General features: G+C 39.2%; 1 protein-coding gene across 3 annotated transcripts; it reads left to right on the top strand.

Annotated features, from left to right (window-relative positions):
* Positions 1–1,138: 1,138 nt before the first annotated feature.
* Positions 1,139–26,722, top strand: PHF6 (PHD finger protein 6). Of its 3 annotated transcripts, none has more exons than XM_027741473.2 (11): positions 1,139–1,284; positions 6,166–6,345; positions 6,519–6,620; positions 9,454–9,587; positions 9,896–9,939; positions 19,025–19,188; positions 19,368–19,511; positions 20,722–20,826; positions 21,708–21,841; positions 22,313–22,442; positions 22,736–26,722. In XM_027741473.2, exons 2-10 carry the CDS (start codon positions 6,208–6,210, stop codon positions 22,440–22,442), a joined length of 1,095 nt encoding a protein of 364 aa, XP_027597274.1. In that variant the 5' UTR covers positions 1,139–1,284; positions 6,166–6,207; the 3' UTR covers positions 22,736–26,722. The 3 variants fall into 3 exon arrangements, with proteins under 3 accessions (XP_027597274.1, XP_027597196.1, XP_027597030.1); XM_027741395.2 differs by having other exon boundaries at positions 19,022–19,188; positions 24,035–26,722; XM_027741229.2 differs by having other exon boundaries at positions 19,022–19,188.
* Positions 26,723–27,315: the final 593 nt, after the last annotated feature.

Raw genomic sequence — 27,315 nt, 5'->3', positions numbered from 1 at the left:
AAAGGACAAGGCTCATGGAAGGATTAGAGAACAAGTCTGATGAGGAGCGACTGAGGGAGCTGGGGGAGTTTAGTCTCGAGGAGGCTCAGGGGGCACCTCATCACTCCCTACAACTCTCTGACGGGAGGCTGAGAGGAGGTGCGGTCAGTCTCTCCTGCTGTCCCTGCAGTGAGAGGACCGGAGGAAATGGCCTTAAATTGAGACAGGGGAGATTCAGATTAGATATCGGAAAAATATTTTCACTGTTCAGGTGGCCAGGCAGTGGAATGGGCTGCCCAAGGAGGTGGTGGAGTCACCACCCCTGAAGGTGTTTGAGAGGCATCTGAATCTGGCGCTGGGTGATGTGGTTTAGAACCACAGAATCGTCAAGGTTGGAAGAGACCTTCGAGGTCATCAAGCCGAACCACCCACCCAATACTGCCACTGTAACCCCAAATTCGCTAAATCAGAGGTGTTTTTAAAAGTCATCTGGATCTGGCACTGGGTGATGTGGTTTGGTGCTTTAGGGGTTACGGTGGTAGTGTCGGGTGGATGGTTGGCCTGGATGATCTTAAAAGGTGCCTTCCGACCTTGATTCTTCGCCTTCTTCTTTTCTGTGGCAGGCAGACCCCGTTCCCGACCCGCCGTGAGGGGCCCGGTGTGTGTCTGTGTGTGTGTGGGGGGGTGTTCTCTGGGGGCTCGCGCGCTACCCCGCGGTGCGGCAGCACCGCCCACCCCGCGCACGCGCGCGCAGCGCCGCGGGACTGCGGCTGCGCGTGTTGTCCGTCCGTCCCCGCTCCAACGGCCGGGGCGGGCGCTGCGCATGCGCAGACTCCGTTGTCGGGGGGGGGGCCCGCCCGGGCTCGCGGAGAAGCGGCGGCGGCGCTGAGGCAGTTGCGCATGCGCAGAGCCGCCGCTCCCCATACAACACACCACACCCCCCCAGCTTCCGTTTCCCGGCTTGGCGGAGAAGCGGCGGGAGCGGAGCGGGAAACGGGGAGCGGAGCGGGAAACCGGGAGCGGGAACGGCGCGCGCGTGCGCACACAGGAGGCCGATCGCAGCGCCCCGGCCGCGCTCCCGCCAATCGGGCGCCGCGCCGGCCCGCGCGCGCCGTGCGTGCGTGCGTCCGCCCGTGCGTGCCGTGCGTGCGTGCGTGCGCTCGGCGGCGGCGGCGGCGGCGCGTCCCGAGCCCCGAGCCCCGAATGAAGGCGCCGGTCCCGGCGGGCGAGCGGCCCTGAGCGACCCCTCCGCGGGCACGGGCCGTGCCGAGCGGCGCCTCCGCCCGCGCCGCGCCCGCCGCACGGGTGAGTGACCGACCCACCGCCCGCCCGCCCGCCCCGCCACCGCGCCGCGCGCCCGGGGCAGGCGCGGCGCCCCCGGCCCACCCGCAGCCCCCCGGCCCGCGGCCCTGCCCGCCCGCAGCCGCCGCTCCTCCCCGGGCCTCGGCCGGTCCCTGCGCCTCGCGGAGGGTCGCGGCGGTCGGTAGTGCCTCCCCGGGGCTGCCCCCGGTGCCGCCCCCCTGCGCCGCCGGTGCCGCTCGCTCCGCCCGCCCCGGCCCGGGCCCCCCCGCCCGGGGGGATCCGCCCCCCCGGGTCTCGCAGCCCCGTTTCCCGATGGTGGCATCGGGAGGGGGGTCGCCCTCCCCGCGCCCCCGGTGCTCCCCCGGCCGGGGGGTGGTCGGGCCCCGGGTGGGCCCGCGGGGGGGTCGCCGGTGCTGCCCCGGGAGGTGCCGTCCTGTCCTGCCCCGTCCGTCTTCCGAGGAGTCGGCGGAGGTGCCGCTATCGGCCCATCTCCCGCTCCCCGTGGGAGGATGGAAACTTTCCTGGAGATCCCTCGATGCTCCCTGCCAGATCTCCCTGACCGCGGGCTCTCTCTGTCATCTTTAGTCACCTGCTCTGCTCTCATAGTTTGGGCTTTCGAGGATTTTCCCTCGTTCCCCTGCTTTTACCCCCTCTTTGGTTTCTCTTTTCTTTTTTTTTATTTTTTTAAGGAAGTCTCATGGATAAATTCCCATTCTTGCTTTTTATAGTGGCTGTGGGATGCTGTGCTAATGTAACTCTTGGATAAAGATTTTTGTGGGGCCTGTGGTTTGGGTTCTCAACTACAGACCCCTACAGGATACCTCCCCTCTCCCTTGATTCAAACTGCCTTCTCCACAATAAACCCCTCAACAAGGAGTGATCGACCCTGGAAGTGCAAAGCACTTGGAAGTTTATGGAACAGTGACTCCAGTGAGCATCTTGAAAAAAATCAAGGCAAATATTTTCTGTAGCTTTTCCTGAGGAAACCACTTCAGTATCTTCAATGCCATTTTTTATGAAGCTTGTTTAGGTCTTATAGGTTTTCCTTATGTGTCTGAAATTTTCTTCACAGATAGAAATTCTAGTTTTTATAAATAATAATTTGGGAATCCTACAGGTTACACAGCAAAACAAACTATAAGTGCAGTGTGCAGGTCACTGTCCTTTGTAGGAAATACAGGTGGGGCCTAAACTCCTGTAAACAGGCTCTTGAAACATTTTTGGGCAATAAATGGAAATTAGAGTCCAGGTTACTTTCCGTTCCTCGGTGCTGAACAAAGTCTGGAGCACCGAGGGCGTCCTGTGCCTGAGAGTCATTGAACTTGCACTTTTATGTTGGAAAATCTGTTTTCTGGAAGTAAGTAAAACAGCACAGAAGTCACAGGAGGGCTTAAAACCTGCTGCTTTAAAGATAAAATAAAGGTACTGCGAGGCGAAGCACCACACTGAACACTTCAGTGGGCATAGGAAATGTGAATGCAAATGAATCCAAATTTTTAAGTCCAGAATGGCTGAATGAATTTCTTCTTTTGTGGTTCTAGGGTAGATGTAACTTCTCTTTCTTTAGACCAAACCCATGGAAAACTGACATATATGGAATAATCTGTGTTTTTGTAGCACGTGTGTTCCATTTTGGTGGAGATAGTGCAAAATCTCCCAGTCAGTGATTCCACAGGACATCACTCTCTGTGATCCAGTCTGTAGGACTTTCTCTGACAAAGCCAACAAGCAAGATTATGTCAGCAGTAGATTTAATCACCTTTTTTTTTTTTTTTTTTTTAATTCTTACTCATTTGTTGGCCTTTTAAACGTGGAACACCGAAACACTGAGCTGTTTTTAAGTTGCATTTTTTTTCTCATTCCAGTGAAATGTGGCTTGATACTTGGCAAACTGGATTAGTTGCTTCTGAGTGATTTAACCTGAGAGATGAACAGAACTGAGTGTTTTTATATTCAGAATTTTGTGGCTGTAGCTGCGTAACTTGGTTCATCTTTCTTAGAATTTTTTTTTTAAGAGGGCAGGATGAGAAGTGAATTTTGACGCAAAGAGATGTGATCCCAGGATAGCGTTTTCTCACATTTATGAGAAAGGTATAATTTAGGGAGAGGTCTACAGGTATTTCTCATGCTCAGTTTTTTTTCTGCAGCCTTTAGAAATGTATAAATAGTGTAAATACCCAATGGTACAGAAAAAATAAATGCAAAGAATGCAGGGTTGGAAAGAAAACTTTTAGATATCCTTGTAAAATGCTTTCAGAGTAATTTAATCTGATGGTGAAAAGAATGTGAATTTCCTTTTTGGCATACCCTGATGCTTCTTGGTGTGTTTGAGTTTTGAATAATTTTTCAAGTGTTAAATTATTTATAATTGAAAAGTATTTCCAAACGTGTTTTTTTTTTTTTTTTTTTTTAACATCAGCATCCATGCATCAGGTAAAGATTGGCATTATTTTTAACTTCACCATGAGCATTAAAAAAGTAAAACTATGCAGAAGTACTTGAAGAAGTCAGGCTGTGTCAGGTTCTAGTGCTGCTGCAGTGACGTGCCTGTTGGTGCACTGGGAGGTGTAGAGCAGCAACCGTGAGAAGGTTCTTTATACTCCCTTTCTTGGAAAGTTACTATTCTTACAAATTAAATATGATGAGAGCCACTTAATAAATTTTTGTGTGTTCTATAGATTATATTCATTTTCTAAAATACTGCTTGTTAAATTGAAGGGTAGCTTTCTTTAAGTAGTCATTCTTATTTCTGAAAGTCAGTAGACCCTGTGCACGTGTTCGAGGAAATTCCTGATCTTCCTTTTAAGAACTACTATCATTGCTGTCAATATTTTGATAATATAGTCTGAATATAAAAGGAAACAGGTAGACCCCAATGACTCTGTTTGTGGATACCACACTATTTATACCAAAGCAGAACTTGTTGCATTTTACATGGGTTTCTTGGTATATTTCTAGTGCATCCCTGTGTGATTTATATTGAGCTATTGAATGGGAGCTGTAAACAAGAAATCCTTGTGACATTATTTCCTACTTGTCTTTTGTAGGTCTTTTTCTGCTCCCAAGTATTATATAAGTTTAAAAAATTACACAAAGTTTTACTATTGTTTTTTATCTATCTATATATCTGTCTATCTATCTCTGTCCTTCAGGACCCATTTCTTCTTTCTCCTCAGAAGGGATTACAGAATGGTCTTGTTTTATTTTTTCTTCGGAAGAATATAGTATAGTAATTCTTTTGTGCTTAACACTTAAAGACTCTCTATTGCCACTGCAAAAGGGTGTGACTAGTTTATCCAGATTGGCACCTTTTTTGTGCAAATCAGCAAGATCTGAAATCTTTGCATTCTTCCCCCGGTGTGCGTCACTGGCCGGGTGAAGGGCTCTGCAGTTGGAACAGAAAGCAAATGAAGCTGTTGGGAAAGCAGAGGCAGTGGGGACAGGACAGGCACCTTTTGATGCAGGAGATTTGCAGTAAATATTGCGAGGCCAACAATTAAAACTCAGTGTGTGAAAATCTGTTGAAGCACAAGAGTGAGAACGTAGCAGGAGTGTCTGTCAGCAGTGGGACACGGCGGAAACTTAATGACGCTCCTCTGCTTTCAGTTAGAGAAGGAGTGAGTGATACCAGCATTATGAGCTTCTGACAGCACCGGGGAGCACCAGCTCTGCCCATGCAAATTCCAGAGACCAGTCCTGCATTTTCATGCAGATCTGTGCCATTGTAGCCCAGTCCAGATGTTTGTTCTTATAGCTGGATTTTATTTTTTTTTCCCGACAGAAATATCAAACCATACACTGGCTTTTCTTACTAGGCTGAGTCTAATGAAGACAAAGGCTGAGGAGGATTTTATTGCAGTTGTGGCCAATTCTGATAGTAAGGCTCAAATCTCCAAAGTAAAAGTCTATTTGAAGAACACAATATTTTATTTCTTGGGAGATATAGAAGCACATGAACACAAACTTCCTAATACTGGGCCAAGAAACTTCTTAATACTGGGCCAAGCAGCTCATGCACTCGTTGGGTATTTTCACTTTTGAATGTGCAGTGTCTGCCTGATTTGGGCATTGGGACCTCAGGGTTGTATTTTAAAACATATTGTTGGTAGCACATGAAAAGTTTGTGATTCATTTTTGAGTTCAATTTTAAGTCACTTTTCTTAGCTGAGAAGAGCAGCTCTCATGTGCTCACTGAAACCTGGTGTGGTGCTGCCAAACTAACTGTGGGTCACGGAAAGGTTTCCATTGCAGCACCTTAGTCATACAGGCTTCTAAAATTTTGTTCCTAATGCTGTTTGAGTGGCCACAACGTATCTCTGATTCTGAAAATAGTAACGTTTTATCGGCTCATCTTCACTCGTTACTCATCTGCCCTGAGACTCTGTGAGCCTTTACACCCAAAACCTGTTCTGAGGCCATGCTGGACTTGTGGGTTTTTCTTTGCCTCTGTTTTTGAAGCAGTCCAGAGCATGAATTTCATTGCATGCAGAGAAATATATATTTTATATAGAGAGAAATATATTATATATATTTTCTACAAATTCCTTTCCTGTAATAAATAACTATAAAAATGAGTTGCAGTAGCTTTTTTCCATAATGTTTCCCTTGTTGTATTTTTGACTTATTTCTTCTCTTCCCTGTAAGTTTTGTATTAATATCCAAGGTTTTATGTTAAAGCTCAAACTTTCTTTTTTTGCCTAAAGAACTGGTTTTTTCTTGCTAATACAATTTCATAAAAATTTGGCAAAAAATACTACCTCTGAAAGTTGCATATTCATCTGGATATATTGATGTAGCATGAAGGGAAACGACAAATCACTTCCAAGCAATTTAGAAAACTAAGTTAGTTTGTTCACAAGCTGATCGCACTTCTTTTTCCTGTAGCATTGAGAGGATTGCAGTGGCATTGTAAGGTCATTTAAAATCATGACAAGCTCAGTCGGACAGAAGAAAGTCTCCTCCAGACAAAGGAAGTGTGGGTTCTGTCGGTCGAATAAAGATAACGAATGTGGGCAGTTACTGATGTCGGAGAACCAGAAGGTGGCGGCACATCACAAGTGTATGGTGAGTGACCGGGAGAGGGATGGAGCCGGGGAAATCCGTGGAAAACCCAGCCACATGGGGATTGGCACACACGGTTAACCACTGCAGTTTGAAATTTTTGTGGGTCTCATACCTATAAATGTTCTCTGTGACTTGCACCCTTAAAAATAGAAGTTCTGTCTTTGCCATTTTAGCTCTTCTCGTCCGCACTGGTTTCCTCACACACTGATAATGAGAGTCTTGGTGGATTCTCTATTGAAGATATTCAGAAAGAAATAAAGAGAGGCACTAAACTGGTAAGTGTTTTTGGCCCTTGAAAATGGAAGGTAATATCTTCATACCTTCCTTAAAGTTTCCAATGAAGTTGTTAAGTGTATTAGATCTGTGTGTTTATTTTTTAAAAGTGCTACCTTTGTGTGAGCTCTAAAACAGCTTACAGAAGATGTTGAAATGAAATTGGTCTCAGATTTACGAACAGACATGATTATCCTTACATTGAAATGAAATCTAAATGGCAGTTTACCAACCTTTGAAGTGTCTTTAGGAATGGATAAAAAAGGACTTTGTTTATTTCGGTCAAGTTCTGCTCTCATGTAAACAGGTTGTTCTAAGAATTGTAGCTTAGTCATGTAATTATTAAAAAATACATATTTCATCCATTGCTTCTTTGATTTGAATTTTTTCCAACGCATGGAACCTTATTTGCTGTAGTGAGCTGAAGCATAGAGAAATAACTGTTCACAAGTCATTCATGTTGTGATTAGGAATTTCCAAAGAATGTGGTAGTACAGATCATAAAGAAACTTCTTCATTCTTCAGTCTCTTAAAGGTTTTTCAAAGGTGGTTTCTTTTTCTGTCTGTGGTGGTTTCTGTCTGTTTTGCTTCTGAATCTCTTTATGTTCCTTCTCTGATGCAACAGCTGGATGGATCACTGGAGCTCGATAGCTGTATGAACCAGGCACTGTGTTCAGCTTTTTGCAGAAAACCTGGATCTAGTTAAATCTAGTACATTCACAGTCCTGAGATGTTTCCTATTTGGAGAAAACGTAAAGATAATTTTAGTTCCTAGGTACCTTATCTCTGTCTGTGGCTGTCAGAAAGCTGCAGCTCTGAATCACTCTCTGGAGGAGTTTGTCTTTATTGACATTGTGTAGGAAGCTCAAAGGTAAATGTTTTTAGTAGCCCGACTGCCCCCTCTCAGGTCTGCTTTTGGTCTAGCCTGGTCTTTTATGGGGGAACACATTTGGCAAAAATATCTTAGTGAACTGCATTAAATAAATATATTGATAGCTTGGACTGAATTTGTCTTCTGACAGAATTTCCATGGTCACCCTCCTTGAGGAGGTGCTGCTGGCCAGGTGTGGAAATGGAGACCTGTTCATCATCAGAGTGACAGTGACTGACACGTGGAGCCCTTCTGAGGGTGGTCTAGATCTGTCTGAGAAAGGGTTGTAGGTTCTATCCTTAATAAGCCAGTTATAATAACTTAGGAAGTGTGAATTTTTGGGGTTTACAAGGCACTAATATCTTCATTATTTCTGGTACCTGTGCATAGGAGGATTGATTTTTTTAAAGAATGGACTTGTTTTGCAGCTTATCAAACTTCACACGTACCTGATACAACTTGGAAATGAATGACAGTGACCGTTTGAACAGCACAACTTGTACCAGTGGAATAAATGCTTTATTACTGTCAGGAAACATAGACCAGTAAAGGACTATAAAAATTTCTGTTTTGTTCATACAGATACATCGTGGCGTTCACAAAAAAAAATATTTATTTTAGTCACTTCTGGCTTTCAAAAAACCGAGATACTGACTAAAACTGATTGGATGGATATAATTTCAGCCTAGGTTTTTATAAAGGACTTTGATCAGCAATTATTATGTGTTAAACCATAATGTATAACAGATTTATGCAATAAAAAACCCATACAAATTAGAGAACAACTAAGGAACAGTATATAACTGTACCATTTCAGAGCTTGCAGAGGAGTAAATGGAGATGATCCAAGGCTTTGACATTTTTACTGTTCAGTTGACTTTGTTAAAATTGAAAAGCAGGCTGGTGGTATATTTGGTAACTTTGGTGGTATTTTTTTGGGGCATATTTGAGACTAACGAGAAAAACTTGACTGAGCGAGTGCTGTGGACAGAAAATGTAACTGCAAAGATGTATGTAGCAGGTATCTTACATTGCTCACTTAGGCTTTATTGGAATGAATTGTAACCTTTTGGGGGCATGTGCAACATGCAGGATACAAAGAAAAAGCTCCAGTTGTCTTGGGAGGTGAATTTAATGGAAACTTCTGACGTTTTGAGGCAATATTACCTCACTAAAAAATAATACAGAGAAAAATACTGTGATGCTGTCAATGACTTTCTTACCTACCACAGTAGAAGGAGCATGAGCAATTGTACCAGGACCAGGATAGCTGGTGTATCCTAAGCAATGATGTGTTCTAATATGAGAAAAATTAATTATTTTGAAAGAAGAGTCAAGCATCAGACTCACTTTTAATCTTCTCTGCAATACAAATAGCAAAAATTAGGCTAATGAAAATAAATTCATTGTATTTGACAAATATTTTGCCAAATTCAATGTTTTGGAAAGGGCTTAAGGAAATAACTATAGAAAAAAAGGGTAAAGTTAGCTGGTGATGCTGAGGTAAGTTTGCAGGTCATCAGTATTTCTGACTGCAGGATTCACTGCCAAATGGTGTCTTTTTTTTTTTTTTCCTCCTACCTTCGTAATGTAATTCAGAATTCAACAAGTACAGTTTATGATTTTCAATTTTCTGAAATGGTTGGTACAAACAACTAATCCTTGGGAGGAGGATACTCAGGTGAACAGATGCGTCATGTTCATCAGGCACATTCCACAAAAACAGATTACTTATTTTCTTCATTGAATTGATAATCAGCATATGACGTATATTGTACTGCTGCATAATTGCAACAGATTTCTTGATTTTAAAATAAATTATGAGAAACACTTGAGAGCAGGAAGGGTAATGTTAAGTGCGTGAGTCCATTTATTTTGTCACCAGGAGTGGTGATGGTATTATTTTTGAGCTCCCAAGTACTAAATCAACAGTAACATGAATTGTGCTTCGTTTTTCTTTCCAGATGTGCTCTTTATGCCACTGTCCCGGAGCAACCATTGGCTGTGATGTGAAAACGTGTCACAAGACATATCACTACTACTGTGCTTTGCATGATAAGGCTCAGATAAGAGAGAAACCTTCACAAGGCATTTACATGTAACTATTATTTATTTGTTATGTCTGATTTTGTATTTATAATTTTACAGTCTTTGTTTAAAAACAAACAAACAACAAAGCAAAACAACCCACTTTGGAATCTAAACAAAACTGTTGCAAAAATTTCTAATGATGATTGTGGCATTCAAAACAGTGATGTGCTAGAAAAGCATATTTTCACTGCAAGATTTGTATATCAGTGAGTTTTACAAGTGGGAGAAAAATGTACTGGCATTTAAATTTAAAAGATGAGTAAATAATCTGTGAATCGTGACTGACTTGACAGTTTTCAACTACTTTGTTTATAGGATTTTATGTCGAAAACACAAGAAAACTACGCATAACTCTGAAGGTAAAATTATTCAATATAAATTTTTCCCATTGTAGAAAGATATTTGGTTAAATTTAATTTTTCTGGAGAATATAAATGTTTTCAGTAAAAATTAGAACTACATTTTTTTGAGAAACAGTGAGTTTGGAAGCCCATCTGATTTCTGTATTTTCTCTAAAAACTAGTGGTTGAGGTTGGAGAAAAACCAAACCTATAAATTTTAGGATGTTCAAAAGATATGATGGTCCATAAAAAGGAAGTTTGGGTAGAAGTTATTCATTCCTTTCTGGGAAGAAGCAGGCTTATATTTATAGTTAAATATTCACAATATTACCATCTGCAATATTTTATCAGGTAACAGCTGATTTTTGTTATTGCTAGTGTTCCTAAATATTCACTATTTTTTTTAACTATTAAATAGAGTTTAACTCTTTAAATAAGAAGGACCCAATAGTAAATGAAAAGGCCTGTGATCAGTTCACTTACGGATGTATTTCGGAGTCGTTTTGATAAAAAAGGTTGTATGGATACATTCATAAAAGCTGTGGATCTTTGCAGAGAAGAGTAGTGAAATGCCACAAATGTAGATAAATGTGTGGTCTATTAAAATTCCAATCTAGTTGTGCTACTGTGTATTTATTAAGGTATTTCTCCTTTTTTCTGCTGTATGTGAGTTTGGGTAAGAGAACAGTTGGTGGTTTACTTCTTACACTGCTTTTACCTGAAATGTCATCAGACTTAACTAATGAGGAGTACATGACTGTTTAGTGAACATGAAATTTTATGAATTACTTCAGTCTCTGTGCCAAATGTATTTTTAAGGTAATTTACTGCTTTTTATGCTATGGGTAGTAGATCTATTAATGGTAAGGTTTGGATGCTACTTCAGTGTTCAGAAAGATACTGAAAGCAGTAGAAAATCGCAAATTAAAATTAATTTCTTTTTTTTAGTCTACTTATATAATTATTATCATGTGCTTTGTATATAAACCTCTCTTGATTTTGTTATTACTAGGTTAAAACAAGAAAAATAATATATGTGTTTTATTAGTTCTCCAAAGAGATGGGACCATGTTATCTTGTAGTTTGTGACTTCGTTTCTTTGTTCTGGGGGTTGTTTTGTGTGTTAGCAGAAACAGGATATGAAAAACATGAGAGTCCAAAGAGATTAATCTCTTTAACTGATATTTAAATGTAATCTTTTATACTTGCTCTGTTTTTGATGTGTATTGAAAAATGCCTCCAATTCTGCATGGAGCCCAAAGCCAATGGATGAATTTTTCTGCTTGGAATTCCTTGCAGGATCTGAACTTGTGCTTTCCTTTAAGAGTTTTCAGATACCATTATCTCCAGTTTTATCATGTCATTTTCTAACAGCAAAGGCTTTTAAATTTTATATGGATATTTTGTCTGGGATGACCTGGGAAAAATTACTAGAGGCATAGTGGCTTTTCTTTCTTAAATGTTGATGATGGCAGTTTATTAAAATGTTAAAATAAACTCATCCCAGGAGACTCGAATTGAAGGTAGGAGAGGAGGAATAAACAACATCACTCAGAAAAACTGAGGATGAAGAACCCAATAGTATCTTATTTAGCATTTAACTTTGCACATTTTTTTCTTTAAAATATTTAGTTCTGTTATGCTTTGCACTTTTAGAAATATGTTTAGCTATACTTCACGTTTTTGTTTTCTGGTTTTTATTTAGTATTTGACTGAAATTCCAGCCAGTGCTCTTTCCCAAAGAATATGTTCTGGTTTTAGTCTATACATTTTATGATAAACTATACCCATAAAATAGTTATTATTTATGGTTATGGATTTGATAATCCCAGAAGCTGGGGCTTTTTTATGATAAACCTCCTTTAAATCATAGAAAGTAGAAATACATATTGCATCTGCTGATACAATGCTAGAAGTTATTTCCATAGCAATGGTATTTTGCTACGTTGAAAACTAATTACCTTTAGCAGACAGAAAAATACAGAGTGGTTTTCAGAATTTCAGAAGGGACTTCAGAGATTTCGTTTCTTAATATTTAAATGCTGAAGTTTGCTCAGTGAAATGACAACTGGAAGGTGTTGGATGGTGAGATTAAGCTTTCTATATGTATTTTGTTTGTTTCTCGATGAAAATGTGAATGTCAAGGAGGCATTTAAATGTGAAAGAATGGTGGTGTGTGAAACCAGAAAGAACTTGGCAGAGGAGAGTGACTAGAGTAGGCAGGGGAACTAGATTCTAATGTAATGGCTTTTTTTTTAATCTTGTTTTAGTTTCGTTTTCGTTAATCTTTGCTCTTAGGACTGTTTTCATAACAGAACAGTTGCAGCTCTTCCGTGGTTCTGTCGCTCAGTGTAGGTGCACAGAGGCCCTGGAACTATCAGTCCTTTTTAATGGAAACTTACCGCTCCTGCTCTGGGGTGCAGTGTGGTTGGGGTTTTTTTATTGTTATTATTTTGTTGGGGTTTCTTTTTCCTTGGTCAGTTTAGAGTGTCTCTGGGTTCTTATTCTTTGTTCTCTGTATCCAGATTGAATTGTTGCAGTCCAAGCATTTTTATTATGTCACTTAATGTTAGTGGATGTTCTAAGAGTTTTTAGGAGTGTTTGGTTTGGTGCAGCCCAGAGCAGTTTATTTTCTGTAGGCAGCACTGCTGCATAGCAGTGAGATTTTTCTCTCACTTCCCTTCCCTTCCCTAGCAAATAGATGCTTTGGGGTCATACTTGTTTGAGATCTGCCTTGTGTACTAAAATCTAGTTTAAAAAGACTATCTGTTAACCATTTAATAACAGTTAAAGAAAATTCCTGGAGGCTGCATGGAAATGTAGTCGAAGGACCTATGTTGGAATTAAGTTACCCACTAAAACCTAAGAAAAAAGACCTCTGAGATGTTATTCATTGGTGTCATGAAATTCAAATGGGGTGAGGATTTATCAGACTTGGTATCTACTCATCAAGACAAAATTAATGAGTGATGGGAGTTAATTTTCCCTTAATTGAGAGGAGTTGCTGAATTACCTTCTGCTTTTGTTGAATATAAAAATGTGAAACGTGGCAGCAGAGTATTGTGCTCTTAAATTCATTGTCTTTTTCAGGAGATTGTTGGGTTTTTCTGATTTATCTGTATGGCCTGACCTTCAGGTGACATAACGTAGGAAAATTGTATTTCTCCTACATTTCCTTTGTGTGTTTCAGAGTGATTCTTTTGTGCTGTGTCCCCGTGAACTGGAAAAAGGACATTTAGATTTTTGCCCTGCTGTTTACAAATCTAACAGTATAACTTTTCCTGAACTTGAGATAATACCTTAATTCATAATTTTAGGCAAACTATCTAAGTTTTCAGTACCTAATAGATTACACGGGTTGGTGCCAGTGCTTTCAAAAGATCACAGCTAACCATTAGTTGAATTGCTGTTCAGTTTGATACAATTGCATTTATTCTTTTTGAAGAATAGAGTATTGTTGAACGAAGGTTTTGGAACTGTTTGTTGGAATTTATTCCAATGTACTGGAAATAATTGTTGAAAAATGAAAGAACTGGTCTCTCTCATTTCCCTGCAGGTGGGGTTGCCCTGGCCCATGTGTTGAATTTAAAACAAATTCAGCTGATCAGGAATAGTTAGATATAAGCTAAGATAAGAATGTAATTTGATTCTTATGGTAAAACAAAGACTAACAAAGACAGCCATGTGACTTCTGCTCATAACATTTAAAGCAGATGCTTGAGAACTGTGGGGTCAGAAAATAAAATGTCCATAATTCCTGTTGTAGCTGTGCTCAAAGCCTCAGAGAATGATGTTTCCACAATGGAAATAAGGACATTCCCTGTCTCAGCATCCCTTTCATGTTATTCTAATGATCAAACATGGAATCTGTGCTTCTCATACTGCTCAGTGAGTTTGAGTCAGGGTAATATTTCTCTGTGAGACCTATTTAGAGACATTGCAATCTGTAGTGAACCGAGCACTTTTTCAAAGCACTGTGTAAGCCAGAGTTTGGCAGGTAAAACATCTGAAACCTTTTGGCATTACAGTTTGGTAACATTCTGATTCATCTCTGGATTCTTAAAGCAGTGTTTGTTCCCTGTTGCCTTTTCTGTAGCACTGGTCCCAGCATAAGCTTTCCTCACATTAATGCAGTCGGCTGTAACAGTTTCTGTAACGTTGCAGTTTGGAGTCATTTCATTTCTCCTGATGGATGGTGACATATCCTTCCCTGGCTCTGCTCCTTGTCTGTCTTCTGGAGAATGCTCTGGACATGGCATCAAATGTATATTTGGTGTTCCCACAAAAACACTTGGTCCAGGCAGCGGATCAGTGGTGTCCCATGAGAGGCTAACAGAGGTTTGTGCAGAAGCATCACAACTGTGTTTTCTTATGGAAAAACACACAGCTAAAGGAAAAGGAAAGGCATCATCATGTGGTGAATGCTTTGTCCTGTCTGAGGAGCTGTCCTGTGGTGTTACAATTCTCCTTCCCAGGTGTTACACAAACAGAAACTTGGTCAGCTACTCACACTGAACAGGTTTATCATGCCAGGGGTCAGAAGCTTTGTGATGGTGCAGAAAAGCCAAGTGTATAGTCTGTCTTCAGTCTTTGCCACCATTTGTTTGCTTGAAAAAGCATTTAGACTGTGTTGTTATGAAGGGCTATTTCATTCATTTTGTATGTCAAATGTACTTAAAGAAATAATCTCAAGTACCTCATATAGCATAGATACTATTCAGTCAGAAATAATTTTGGACAAGAATCATCAGTTCCTTGAAGTATTTGGTGCTTTTGGAAAACACTGGTGGAATGTAAGGGGTAATTTAATTTTTTTCCTCTTCACTCTTGCTTTAGTTTAGATACATTTTGTGTAACTTAGTCTTTTTCCATTGAAAAAGAAAATCCAAAAATTATATTCAGCATTTTGATTGTTAATTTCCCATCACTTGCTGATAAAAACTTCTGTTATTTCATGATCAGTTTACTTGATTTTGTATTTGCTTGCAAGGGTTTTTATGCAAATCTCTGGTTCTTATTAATGGTTATAGATGCATTCACATTTTTGGTATTGATTACTGGGCCAATAAAGCTCTCTGGGTTTTTTTGACATTTCTTTTCAATTTAAAATAATTGTGTTGGCACACATGGTTCATTGGGTTTCAGCCGTATTTTAAGGAAATCTGACTTTAACATGCTGAAGTAGTTTTTTCTTCATTATATTCCATTTCTCTTCTACAAATCTAATAAGACTGATTTTGTTCCTTGAATTTTTAGTTTCTCTTTTATCCCAAATGCACTGTAAAACTTTAACTACACATATGATTTCAGATTTACATAGCAGCATGTCTAAGCCACTTCCACATTCTACGTTTTGGCTTCTTTTTATGTCCAGTCTGGCTTGCAAATTTTGCCAGTCAGTTTTGTTTATTATCTTCCTCATGCAAACTCGGCCCCCTTTGCTTCTACCTTGCTTAGTCTGTTGTTAGATAATGTAGGTGGTGATAGAGCAGTATTTATTGTACTCATCCTCTTTTTATTTGTTCTTTCACAACCTTTAAATCACTTAATTCTTTTATTACTTTTCTTTAACCCGGCTTTTGTAAAAGGGTGATTCCATGTGTATTTCAAGCTGATGCAGTATAGATCAGTGATATCTCAAGCTCTTCTCTGCCAAGCCTTATTTTAAACAGCAAAACATCTCGATCCTTTTTCTTTCTAGTCATGATCAAAGGAGAATTTTTAGATTTCTCTCTGAAGCTGAATCTCCCTGTTAACAGTTTATGTAATACAGTGTTTTGCCAGGCTTCTTTCTTTGGTACTTTGTACTGCTCATGGATTTCTAAAATGCAAACTGGGGGCTCGTTGCTGCTCATCTTTTTTCTCATCTGAATTTACAATATCATATTCTTAAGTGCCTTTTAAAATGTAGATTGTTTCCTCTTGTTTTCTACTCTTACCTCCCCTTCTCAGGCCATATTGTATATTAAGCTCATTTTTTCAGATCTAGCATTTAGGGACTTCAAAGGGAAGCTCGTAGGAACCTCCTTTGAAGACTTTAGATAAAGCTATATTGAGAACATTGTGATGATTTTAAAAATCAATGCAGTAGTGGGATATGGGATGGGGGGCAGTTGAAGAATATCTAGGGAATCTCAGGGGATCCAGAGGATGGGTGATACCCGTGGTAAAACAACGCCTGGTCAGGGAGGAGTTGAACAACTGTTTGTGTTTTCCTTAGTTCAAGCTGACATGAGAAGTTGGAAACACCCAACCATCAGATGCCAGGGACACAGGGTAAGCTGGCAGTGGGCTTGAGGGGAGGGGTAGGGCACCAACCACATTGTATAACATAAAGACCATCCAAAGCAGGTGTGTTTGACATCTGGTTACAATCCCTTCCTGGTCTGTTGTGTGAGTGCATAGTGCTATAAAACCCGGGGAAACTGTAATGTTTTGAGGTTTCAGTCTTGCAGGATAGATGTGATAGAGCAGATCCTCCCATTTTGGTGGTGTTAATCTATAGGTCCACGTCACTTGTAGTAGGAGACTCAGATCTGCAAGGAATTGTATTTTTAGTGAAGAGGTCGTGTAGCATCTGGATTTCAACGAAGTCTGAACTTTTCTGGAAGTCCTAGTTTTGAGCACAGAAGGGGGTTCTCCTTTGAGGAAAACTGTGCAATCTTGATGTTTTTTTATCTTACACTGAAACCATCTTTTAAAAATACAGCATTTTTACTTTTCAAATCTTAAATATACTAATAATTGTAGACTAAAAACATAGCACTTAAGAACTTATTCTATTTGGAGACTGTGACATTTCTTATAAAAAGGTGTGTTTTGGGTTTTAGCAATTATGATTCACTTCTGTTTTTGTAAGTGTGGCTGCTCAGGACATGCTTTAATGCTGTGTCGAAAATAAGGGTGACCTGAAAGGTTGAAAGCATTTTGGCTGACAGAATTGATAAGGAGCTTTGTTAAAAATAAGGACTGTTGGTGCATGGACTGCACTTTGCTTTATCTGATACAGTAGGGAAATCCATGGATTTATTTTGGAAGGAATATTTTTAACTTCTTACTTATGTTATTTAAAGGGTGCTGAATTCAATAGTCGTATTTTTGTAAGTTTTTTTTTCTAGAATAACCATCTATGATTTCTGTACGTGTAAAAATAGCAACAGAGATTCACAAATTTAATAATTGGTGGAGAGTTCATATTATGAGGAACAAGATAAAAGAGAATTCTCTTTGAAAGAGGGTTTCAAGTTGCAATAAAATTTGCTATACGCAGTCTGAGAGGTTGATATCTAAATTGCATAATCTTGCTTGGGGAATTTAACAAGTGATTATAGATGAGAAATGTTAGTTAGGAAATTCTGAGAAGAAAATGTAAAATGTATTGTTTCATTAGAATAGTTTATGTCATCGTGCGGTAAAGTTTTTCAGAGTAGAATAAATGGTGGTTTTGACATCTAATTAGAAAAGAATCATCTATGTATACTAAACCGTAGGGATGTCATAGACAGACTGATATATTTTAGTAGCAACGTGGGCATATCTGTGTATAGGTGAATAATCTGTCAATCTAAACCAAAATAATTTGCAGTATAGCCTGTTCAGAATTATATATTTCAGTATAAATTTCAGTATAGCCTGTTGTGCTGCATTTGGATTCGTCTTCTTTCCTTCCTTAATAAGTGAGCTGAATCTGTAGCTTTCTTGGGGATTAGCAACAGATTCTAGATTAGTAGACAGAGCTGAACGGGATGTTCTTGTGTGCCAGGCTGGGGCCAGGCCTTCAGTTGTCTTCTGCTCCCAGCTGGTGGCTGTGGAATATGTTCAAGACTTTGACCTCAAACTCTTGTGTGGTTGCTTTGCTGTTACCATGAGATAGAAATGTGATCTGGTTTTTATGTGATAATAGATAAGAAAGACGAGTTCTGGCAAGGCAACATCTCAAAATAAGATGTCCTGTCTGGATACTAAAACCATATGGCAGTGTCCATAAAGTGGATGTTCCAAACCTTGTGATTACTGTTTCCTTCTGTTTGGGAGCTCATACTGATATTTGTGGTTTGGATTTTGAGAAGAAAAGTCCTTCAGCGGGGTCTGTACATGTTTCTCTATAAATAAATCTGCTGAAATATCTTTGCATTTGGAGCAGGGTGGGTGTTACATATTAAAAAAAAAAAAAAAAGAGGATGCTCCTGCAAGCAGGAAAGTTGTTAGTGACTGAATTGAGCTGGTTATCAGATATAACTTAACTAGATCGTATTGGAAGCAGTCTTAAGCTTCCAGAATTGATCTGTATTATCCATAGAGCCTTGAGTTCTCCAAAGGACAGTCTGCTGGAATGCTGGATTACAGCTCTGTAGCATTCACAGCTGAGCTGACATTTTCAAAGGAACTTGTCAGACCTCTTTGGTACGTCTCTTTTAAAAACATACATTCTTATATTCTTAATGGTCTGTAAATTCTTAATCTGGGATGTTGTCAGTGTGGATGGTTTTCTGTAAACTGGCAGCTGCTTTTAGCTGCAGATGTAAAAATATACTGTAACAAAATGAAATTGTAGGTTTGTTTCGTGAAGGCAAAATGTGTTTCCATTTTAGAACTTAATGTTATAGCCAAATGGGTGAATTTTTTTTTCTTGAGTCAGCAGGCATCAATTAATAAAGCAAGGACAGTGGTGTTTGGGTACACTGGCATAATATCAAGAGCGATTTACATTGGGGTATGGATCTTAATAAATTAAAAACTTATCTTGAGAGTGAAAACATTTTTCTGGTTTCAGTCTCATTTAAACAGTCTTATTTTCAGTAGAGGTGAAGATATGTATCTGAGGACAGATTCTGAGTCTGAAAGTAGAAGCTGTAAGAAATGCTAAACCTTCACGTATTATGTTATAAAGATGCAAAACTGAGTTGTTACAAAGAAATAAATCATGTTTTCAGGATCTGCAGTTGCATGTTTGTAATACAGAAAATACAGGTTGTGTTTTTTTCTTGCCTAATTTTGGTGGGTTGTGGGTTTTTTGGTTTGGTTTGGGTTTTTTTGCTTTGATTTGTTTTGTGTAAAAGTTTTAAGAATCCTATTTGATGATGTTTTCTGACTTCTAAAGCAGATTTAGAAGAAAGTATCAATGAACACGAGTTGGAGCCTTCACCTCCCAAAGGAAAAAGGAGGGGTCGTAAGGGAAAGCCAAGGAAAACAAATTTAAAAGGGCAATCAGAAGACACTAGATCTACGTCCTCACATGGCACAGATGAAATAGAAAGCAGTTCCTATGTAAGCAGTAAATATGCTAAACTTCTTAGAAGACAGAATTGCATATTTCTTCTCTGCAAATTTAATTTTTTATTAAAATTTGCAATTGTCTGAGCCTCCAGCTGGTGGCCACAGGCTTTTGAAATTGCAGCCTTATTTGTAACCCAGCAGTATATTTTAGTAAAATGTTTTTCTTTCAGAGAGACAGGTCTCCCCACAGAAGCAGCCCCAGTGATACAAAACCTAAATGTGGATTCTGTCATGCAGGTGAAGAAGAAAATGAAGCTAGAGGAAAGCTTCATATATTTAATGCCAAAAAGGCTGCAGCACACTATAAGTGCATGGTGAGTAAGTGTTGTTGTTAACCAGTCTATTCTGTGAATTTTGTCTGAATTGCTATTTTAGATTTTAATACAGTGCCCTCACATGTAATTATGCTCGAGTATTGTCTGTGTGCTGATGATCTCTTTAAGCACTGAAGTGTTGCAAAGTGAGCAATTCATTTATTTTCACTGCAGGCAATATGGATAAAAGTTGGCTTCATGCTAAGAGATGGAATTAGCTCAGGGAGACTCTTTAGCTTATTAAAAATGCTCCCTTAGCGTCTAAATGCATATAAGTTTTTAAAAAGGAAAACAAAAACCAGTTTTAACTAAAAGAACCCACTCCAAAAATAAAATAACTTTACTCCACAGGCATTCAGACACAATCTGGGAAGAAATTCATTAGTTTTCTGACCTGTGGATTCAGACTATGAGGCTCAAGTAGAGTGGGATATGGAGGTTCTAGAAAACCCTTGATCTTAGATGGTCATGTTTATAGAGCTGTCAGCCTGAATAGAACCTAATTTCAATGAACGTGAGCAGACAGTGCAATCTTTCTTATAACTTGTTGTATGAATGATGTAGGGCTTTGGGTAACAAACCTCAGTGGTTCCTGTTATACCTCAAAATGAATAAATAATACAGGCAATCTGTGGAGTATTAATTGTCTTCCTATCCCCAGGCTCACTAAACAGAGAGCTGGTGTGTGCCAGCAGCCTTGAGTCTTACAGGATTCTTTGCTGATTTGTGTACCTGATCTATAGTTTTAAGACAGTTTAGCTGAATATGCCAGGGTGATGATAGAAGGGGTGGTGCTTCTGTGCTCCATTGTCATCCCTCAGGGCTTTCTGATATTGACAGTTATGTTGTCATCAGCGTGTCATGAAGCTCAATTATAAATGTGTCACGGGGAAGGAAATGGAATATTCCTAGGAAGTTGAGTAGTGTAATTGGTAATGTTGCCCATTTATTACTTTGTGTTTTTATCCTGTCATTATTGCTTGTCTACTTCTTTGTCTTTTAAAATACATTTCTCCAAGGCAAATTAAAGCAGTCAGGCGCAGATCGGAAGGAATCCTCATCACGCTAATTACTCAGCACGGGCTTTTTCCTACTTTGTTGGTAAAGCACATACTGTCTGAGATCATGGAACAGGATGTTACTCCAGCACAGAAAAAAATTTTCAGCCATGTTGGTGACCTGAAATTATTTTGACTTGCTTGTTTTACAGTTGTTCTCTTCTGGCACTGTCCAGCTGACAACAACTTCACGGGCAGAGTTTGGTGATTTTGATATCAAAACTGTACTTCAAGAAATCAAGAGAGGAAAAAGAATGGTATGTATCTGCAGAATGTGATGAACGTGTTAGTGATTCTGCTAAGGTGTGTGTAACTGTTCCACAAAAGGAAGGAGGCAGTCTTTTCCATCTTCTTATTTATAAAAATATATTTAAATATATTTTTACTTGTGGGATGAGCAACCAGATAGGAATCACCTTAAAATTAGTGGTGTTTGGGCATGTGGTATTTGGGGTTCTTTATTACAATGTACATAGTAATTATTACCATAGAATCATATGATTCATGTTAACCTTACTGTAATTATAAGAGAGTAACGGCTTTGTACCCGTGTTAATGAAAACGTGCCTTGTGAAGCTACAAATAATCTTAGAGAATATGCAGTTCTCACAGTGAACATATTCTCTAACATACTGGAACCAAAACAGTGTTTCCAGTTGTTTGAGTGTTTTAATAGGAAAACTTATTAAGGTCTTACAGGTGGGGATGTTGGTAAAATGTCACATTGTATTTTATTAAAATTCAGGGTGTTTTTAAAGTGCTAAGAAATTTATGGGGTGTCAGGGAGAAAAACAGCAATGTTATTCCTTGAAAAAGATAATTTAAGACTCTTCATATATGAATATATTAACTTCAGTGGCAATAAAATGATCTTGGAAATGCAAAAACATGTGCAATCATGTAGCAATTTTCAGTGCAATGAGCAGGTAAATCTTGCTGTTCATATTTTAATAAGTTGGTATTTTATAGTTTCTGGTTTACAATGTCTTTGATTAACTTTTCATTGGAAGGATGATCTGCCAGAGGTATTACTCTGTTTCCAAATGGTAGCCATAAATATGAAGAACACTAAACTGAATACTAAGAGTCAAGAGACTGAGGGGCTGAACAGTGCTGTTCTCTTCTTTCCCCTGCACAGAAATGCACACTCTGCAGCCAGCCTGGTGCTACTATTGGGTGTGAAATCAAAGCCTGCATAAAAACATACCATTACCACTGTGGAGTAGAAGACAAAGCTAAATACATTGAGAATATGTCACGAGGAATTTATAAGTAAGGACCTATGTAATTCTTGACTCTATGAGTAGGGTTGTAATATGAAAATTGACCTGTAGTATGTTTTCCTCCTTGATTAATCTGTAATTTGTATCAAGAAAATTTATGGCATGATTCCTCCATCTTGATATGTTTGTAGCTTACTTTTGGCCGTTTTTTGGACCCCCTAACTTCCCCTACTTTCTGAAGTGCTGAGTTGACTGCAGCTGAGTTGTCATGCTGTGCCCACGAGAGGGCATTCGTTGAGCAGTGCAGTGGCAGTTCTGAAAAACTAGGATTGATCACAGTTTATTGGCTGGTCTTGAACCTTGTTTTCGTTCTCAGTTTAACTGATGCTTGACTGAAAACCATGAATGACTTAAGACTTAGCAACTGACTTGTAGCACATCTCAAAACTAATTGAGAGGAAAGTCAGGTTTTGATGGATATTTTCAGTGAAAGTCCTCACTGTTTCTTTTATTGTGCCAGACTCTATTGTAAAAACCATAGTGGAAATGATGAAAGAGACGAAGAGGATGAAGAAAGAGAAAGCAAAAGCCGTGGCAAATCAGGCACTGACCATAATGACATTCCTCAGCAGCAGCTCAATGGAAACTAGGTATGGAAGTTACTCCTGACAGATCTGTTACCAAGACTAAAACGCAATATACATTTAATGTAGTTTATTGCAGTGAAGTATTTAAATCTAGTGTATGCAAAGAAGTACTTTTTATTGGCATACTGTAGAAGAATGGGGAGGATTTGTTGTTTTTTTAAATCCAGCTGACTTTGTAACAGTGTAAGAAGGGAGGCCCTCATTTCTATTGCTAAATGTAGATGTATTGTCAGAGCTGCTAAATGCTTTTCTGTACGATTTTAAATTTACTATTGTTTTCATCATTTTTTAAACAGGTTCAAGGGACAGAGTTATAGAACTGGGAATGGCTAAGACATCATAACTACTAATTCTTTTAAATTGTTTTCTAAAATCAGAAAAGGGTTAGTAACTTTTTACTACCCGACTCTGTTAGAAATTTCATTGAACTGCCTGAAACGTTCATGTGTGTGAGCCTTCAGTAAGTGGCAGAGTTTTACATGTCAATATTATGTAGTTTGTAGTCTGCAGTGTCTGGAAAAAAATGAAACACTATATAAATGATATGTAACATGTACAGTGTCAAAAGTTAAGGCAGACATTGAAATGAAGTAAGATCTATATTTCTGGACTGAATAAAAACCTTAAGATTTGGAATGTGTAAGTTGTTTAGTGGATTCACGCAATGAGGGAAGGTCTTAGCTAGTTTAATTAACAACACGGACAAGTTGGTGGTGGCAACGAGCTGGTACTTTGTGATTTTGCATTTTCTTCCTGCACAAGTTACGGAGGCCGTACCTGGGAAAGCCGCGCTCTGTTTTTGCTTGCGAAGCACAGTAGGAAAGGACTCGGTGTACACGAGGCACGCTTGAACATTTCAGGTTGTTCCTGTTGGGATTGCTCATTCTGCCCGGCATTGTTCGCGGGAGATTTACTTGAGCAGCTGTTGGTTCTGAGCTGTGAGCTTTAGAACTCATGCCAAAGGGCTGTAGTTCGTTCTTTCCCCAACGACCCACCTCTTTCTGTGTCCTGATTTACAAAGAACACTTCACCAAGTGTGATTAAAACCTTACAAATGTTTGGACTTTGCAGCCCAATCTCTACCATTTCAGAGAGTTACAACTCTTAACTCACTATGGAATTTAGCCACCATATCTGACGTCCATACCTCAGGTGTTCTCTGTTGTGTGGAACACTTCATGTTTTGTCAAGAATATGCATAAAGGTCCCATATTCTGTAAGAAGATTGAGGAAACAACCTTTTTGGCTAGATTGGTATTTATTTTTTAATCTTATGACCACTATATGAGAAACTTTGCGTATCATCCTTATTGTTTTAGTCATTATTTTTCCTTTCTCTGTCAAGTCAACAATCACATCATGGAATTCTACTTGCTAGAATTTGATGTTCCTTTAAGGAATGATCAGATCTAGGCTATACCAAACCTAACAGAACAGTCCTCTGACTGCTTTCAAAACACCTTGTCATTTCTAATGGGTACTGGCTTCTTCAATTGGTCTGGTAAAGCACATCCTCAGACTTAAATAAAACCAAAAAGCTGAATCTAGTCCACATGTTTGTCTGTTACTACCGCATCACCTTATTGTTTGTTTAGGGTTTTGACTTGTTTCACTCTGAACTCCCAACAAAACTTCTGGATTTGAAGGAAGGAAACAAGCAAAAGACACTGATTTGACTATAAACTGCTACAGTTCTTCTGTGATTGGTATTGCAAAAACAGTTTATTTGTAACATGAGTTTCTGTAGCATTTTTTACTTGTATTTTTAAAAGATTTAACGTGTGTCATTTGTCTTCTTATGCATTCCCTTAATGTCTTGAGGGACTCAATTACTGTATATTGGAATTTCTAACATTTTACCTGTTAGAATTCAATCAATTCTGTTTGCTTTCCTGGAGAATAATGCCATTTGGAAAGAAATATTGCTGTGTACAGAAAATATTCAGTTACTGCTCTAAACATGATGCCATTGATCATTTTTATTTTGTATTTGTAACTTTCAAAATTAAAAGCGTGACTTGAATTGCAATGACAGATCGATTATTGAAATTGTCTATCAAGGTGTTTTGTTTCTCCTGGAATATGAACATTTTTCAGCCACTCAGAACAGTTTTAGAATGCAAAATAGCATCCTTCAATATTTAAATTACTTCAATTTGTGCCTCGGACATGGCCCTTCCATGGAAAAAAGGCACTTTGTTTGCAGCTACTGTATTTAACTAAGTTTGCATGGGGTAGATCTGCCAGCATACTGACTGTACTTGAGACTGAGCTCTAATTCATTGTGTGTCAGTGGCTTAGTATAATATTCAGTCCAATAACTCACCTGCTATGAAATAAATGACCCCATTCCATGCCTGGAAGAACCAGAACAGCACTTTACCTTCGGGTAGCAGAAAAGCGAGTGGCTGGTTTCCCTGTTACCTCTGTGTGCTGAGGTGGCCTGACTGAACTGTCATCAACTCAGAATTCATGGAAACAAAGTCAAAAGCAAAAACCTTTTCTTACAAGCCTCAATTTTGTCATAACTGACTTCAACTCATGTATGCTGGGTAAAAGTGCCTTACAATGTAAAAATTGTATTTATATGTTCCCAAGTAGCATCACCTGCTGGGGAGTAATTCTGTCGTGGTGTTAATATTTAGAAGAAATGTACCTCAGCAGTGTATTTACTGTACATCTCTTACGTCCTTAATTGTAGTTTTAAAAAGCATGACAATGTATCATAGTATACAACATTTACATCATTTTTTAAAAAGACAAAATACTGCCATTACTGTCTTTTTATGTGTATTTTAGCTTGGAATTTCAGACAGTCTGTCTGAATTTTTGGGGGTTTGGTTTTTTTTTTTTGGTAAAGCAATGTAATCTTTGCAAGCATATATTGAAGATTATTCTGGAGCATCTACTGCCTTCCCAGAAATGTTAGAAGTAATGAAAGTGCTCTATAGGTGAACTAGGTATGTTTAAATTAGCTAGTTAAATTAATACAGTTAATTAATTACTGAGAATTTTTTTAATAGGCACCTTCTGCTTTCATCTCACAATCAGAGAACTCGTGAATTCAACAAAACTTGTCTTACGAAACTGGTTTCACTTTATTTAATTTTTTTTATTATTGTTATTATTATTTTTTGCCTTTGGGCATTTCTTTTGCTCACAAGAGGAGTGTGTGCTGTTTAAGATGCCTGGAACCCTCTGAGAAGGGAGGTTTCTCCCCAGCTCCCTGTATCTCTACATTAGGAGATCTCCCCAACTCACTGTGTCTCTGTTAACAGATCTGTGGTTGTGCTATTCCAGGAAAGGACTGTACCAAGGAAGGACAGGCCTCACAAGGATATTGTCCAAGTAACTTAAGGATACAGCTGGTGTAATGCCAGAGTCCCAAGGCACCCCAACCCCTGTAGCAGTGGGCTGTGCTGTCACTCCAGGGAAGGGCGAGAGGCTGGTTCGGTGTCAGTGAAATCGATCAGGTGATCGAAACATCTGCTCCTTCAGCAGGTGTTGATCCACGGGAGGTTCAGTGATAAGGTTCTAGTAGGAGTCACACCTACACTCCACAAAGTCAGATCTTGAGGCAGAAAGAGCTGTGCTGATCTACAGTGAATTGAATCTGCCAGATCTGGCCCTAAAGTATAATAGAAGAGAGTTTGCCTCTTTTTGCTGCCTTATAGGAAAAATAACTTCATGCTAAACCAGAGTGAAAAATGAAGAGGTGATAATCTATTTGAAATATCAGACTTATCTGTCAGGTGATAATCAGTGCATTCCAGAAATATTAATATGCTGAATCAGATTGACAAGAAAATTATTCCTCATTAGATGAAATTAATCTGAAGAGAACTGAAAGTACATGATAGCAATTAGTAGCTCTTCTTCCATGTCACCAGAATCAGATTCCACTGTGTTAATGATGGAGGTGAAAAAACAGAACACAGCCCTTGATTTATATACTTGGTGAAGCAGTTCCTATACATGCATATGTATGCACAGCCATTAGTCAGCAGTGACATCTCAGCCCTTAATGAATCCTGGAGAGCTATTACTTGTCAGAAAGCACTCAGGTTAGGCCAACGTTTGCAGATTTTGCTGTAGCATACATTTACAGTAGGTGTAAAGACAAGGAATGTATGGAAGAGGGTAAATGCATTCCTATCTACAATGTTATGTATATTTTGTTCCTGTTATATTGGCTTTACTTCCAAAGTTGTAGTTTGCAGTATTAGTTTCTTTTTATTGGTATCCTTGCATATATATATTCAATAAATGAGTTATGAATTTCATATTTGCATATCTGTCCTTTTTCCGAAAGTACAATTTTTTAAAACTGCCACTTTAATGCATAAATGCAGCGTTTCCTGTTGAAGTTACAGGCCCAGGAAGATGTTACCAGGAGAGAGGTGAGAAGGCATCATGCTTGCAGTATGGAACTTAGAGGTAACTGCTGTTTGTGTTCCTGACTCTGTGCCCTGGGGAAGCTGCTTTGGATTTACCACTGCTTAATAATGCAAAGTGACTGACTCACTGAAGGTTCCTTTTCTCACCTTTCAAGAACTCTTTTCTTTTTTCTTTTTTTTTTCCTTTTTTTTTCTTTTTCAAGAGTGACCTAAGGCACCAAGGGAATGCAGGGTATGTCATATGTCCTGGTTTCAGCTGGGATAGAGTTAATTTTCTTGTAGTAGCTGGCACAGTGCTGTGGTTTGGATTTAGTATAAGAATACAGTCGATAACGCTGATGGTTTGGTTGTTGCTAAGTAGTGTTTAGACTAAGTCAAGGACTTTTCAGCTGGAGGATACAAGAAGCTTGGAGGGCAAGGAGCCAGGACAGCTGACCCAAAGGGATATTCCATACTATATGGCATATGCTCAGTGCATA

Source organism: Pipra filicauda, unplaced genomic scaffold (assembly GCF_003945595.2).
Source record: "Pipra filicauda isolate LSUMZ 115617 unplaced genomic scaffold, ASM394559v2 scaffold616_size215100_pilon, whole genome shotgun sequence".
Classification (NCBI taxonomy): domain Eukaryota; kingdom Metazoa; phylum Chordata; class Aves; order Passeriformes; family Pipridae; genus Pipra; species Pipra filicauda.
Note: the sequence above shows the minus strand (reverse complement) of the source record. Positions and strands in the feature narration are given on the sequence as shown.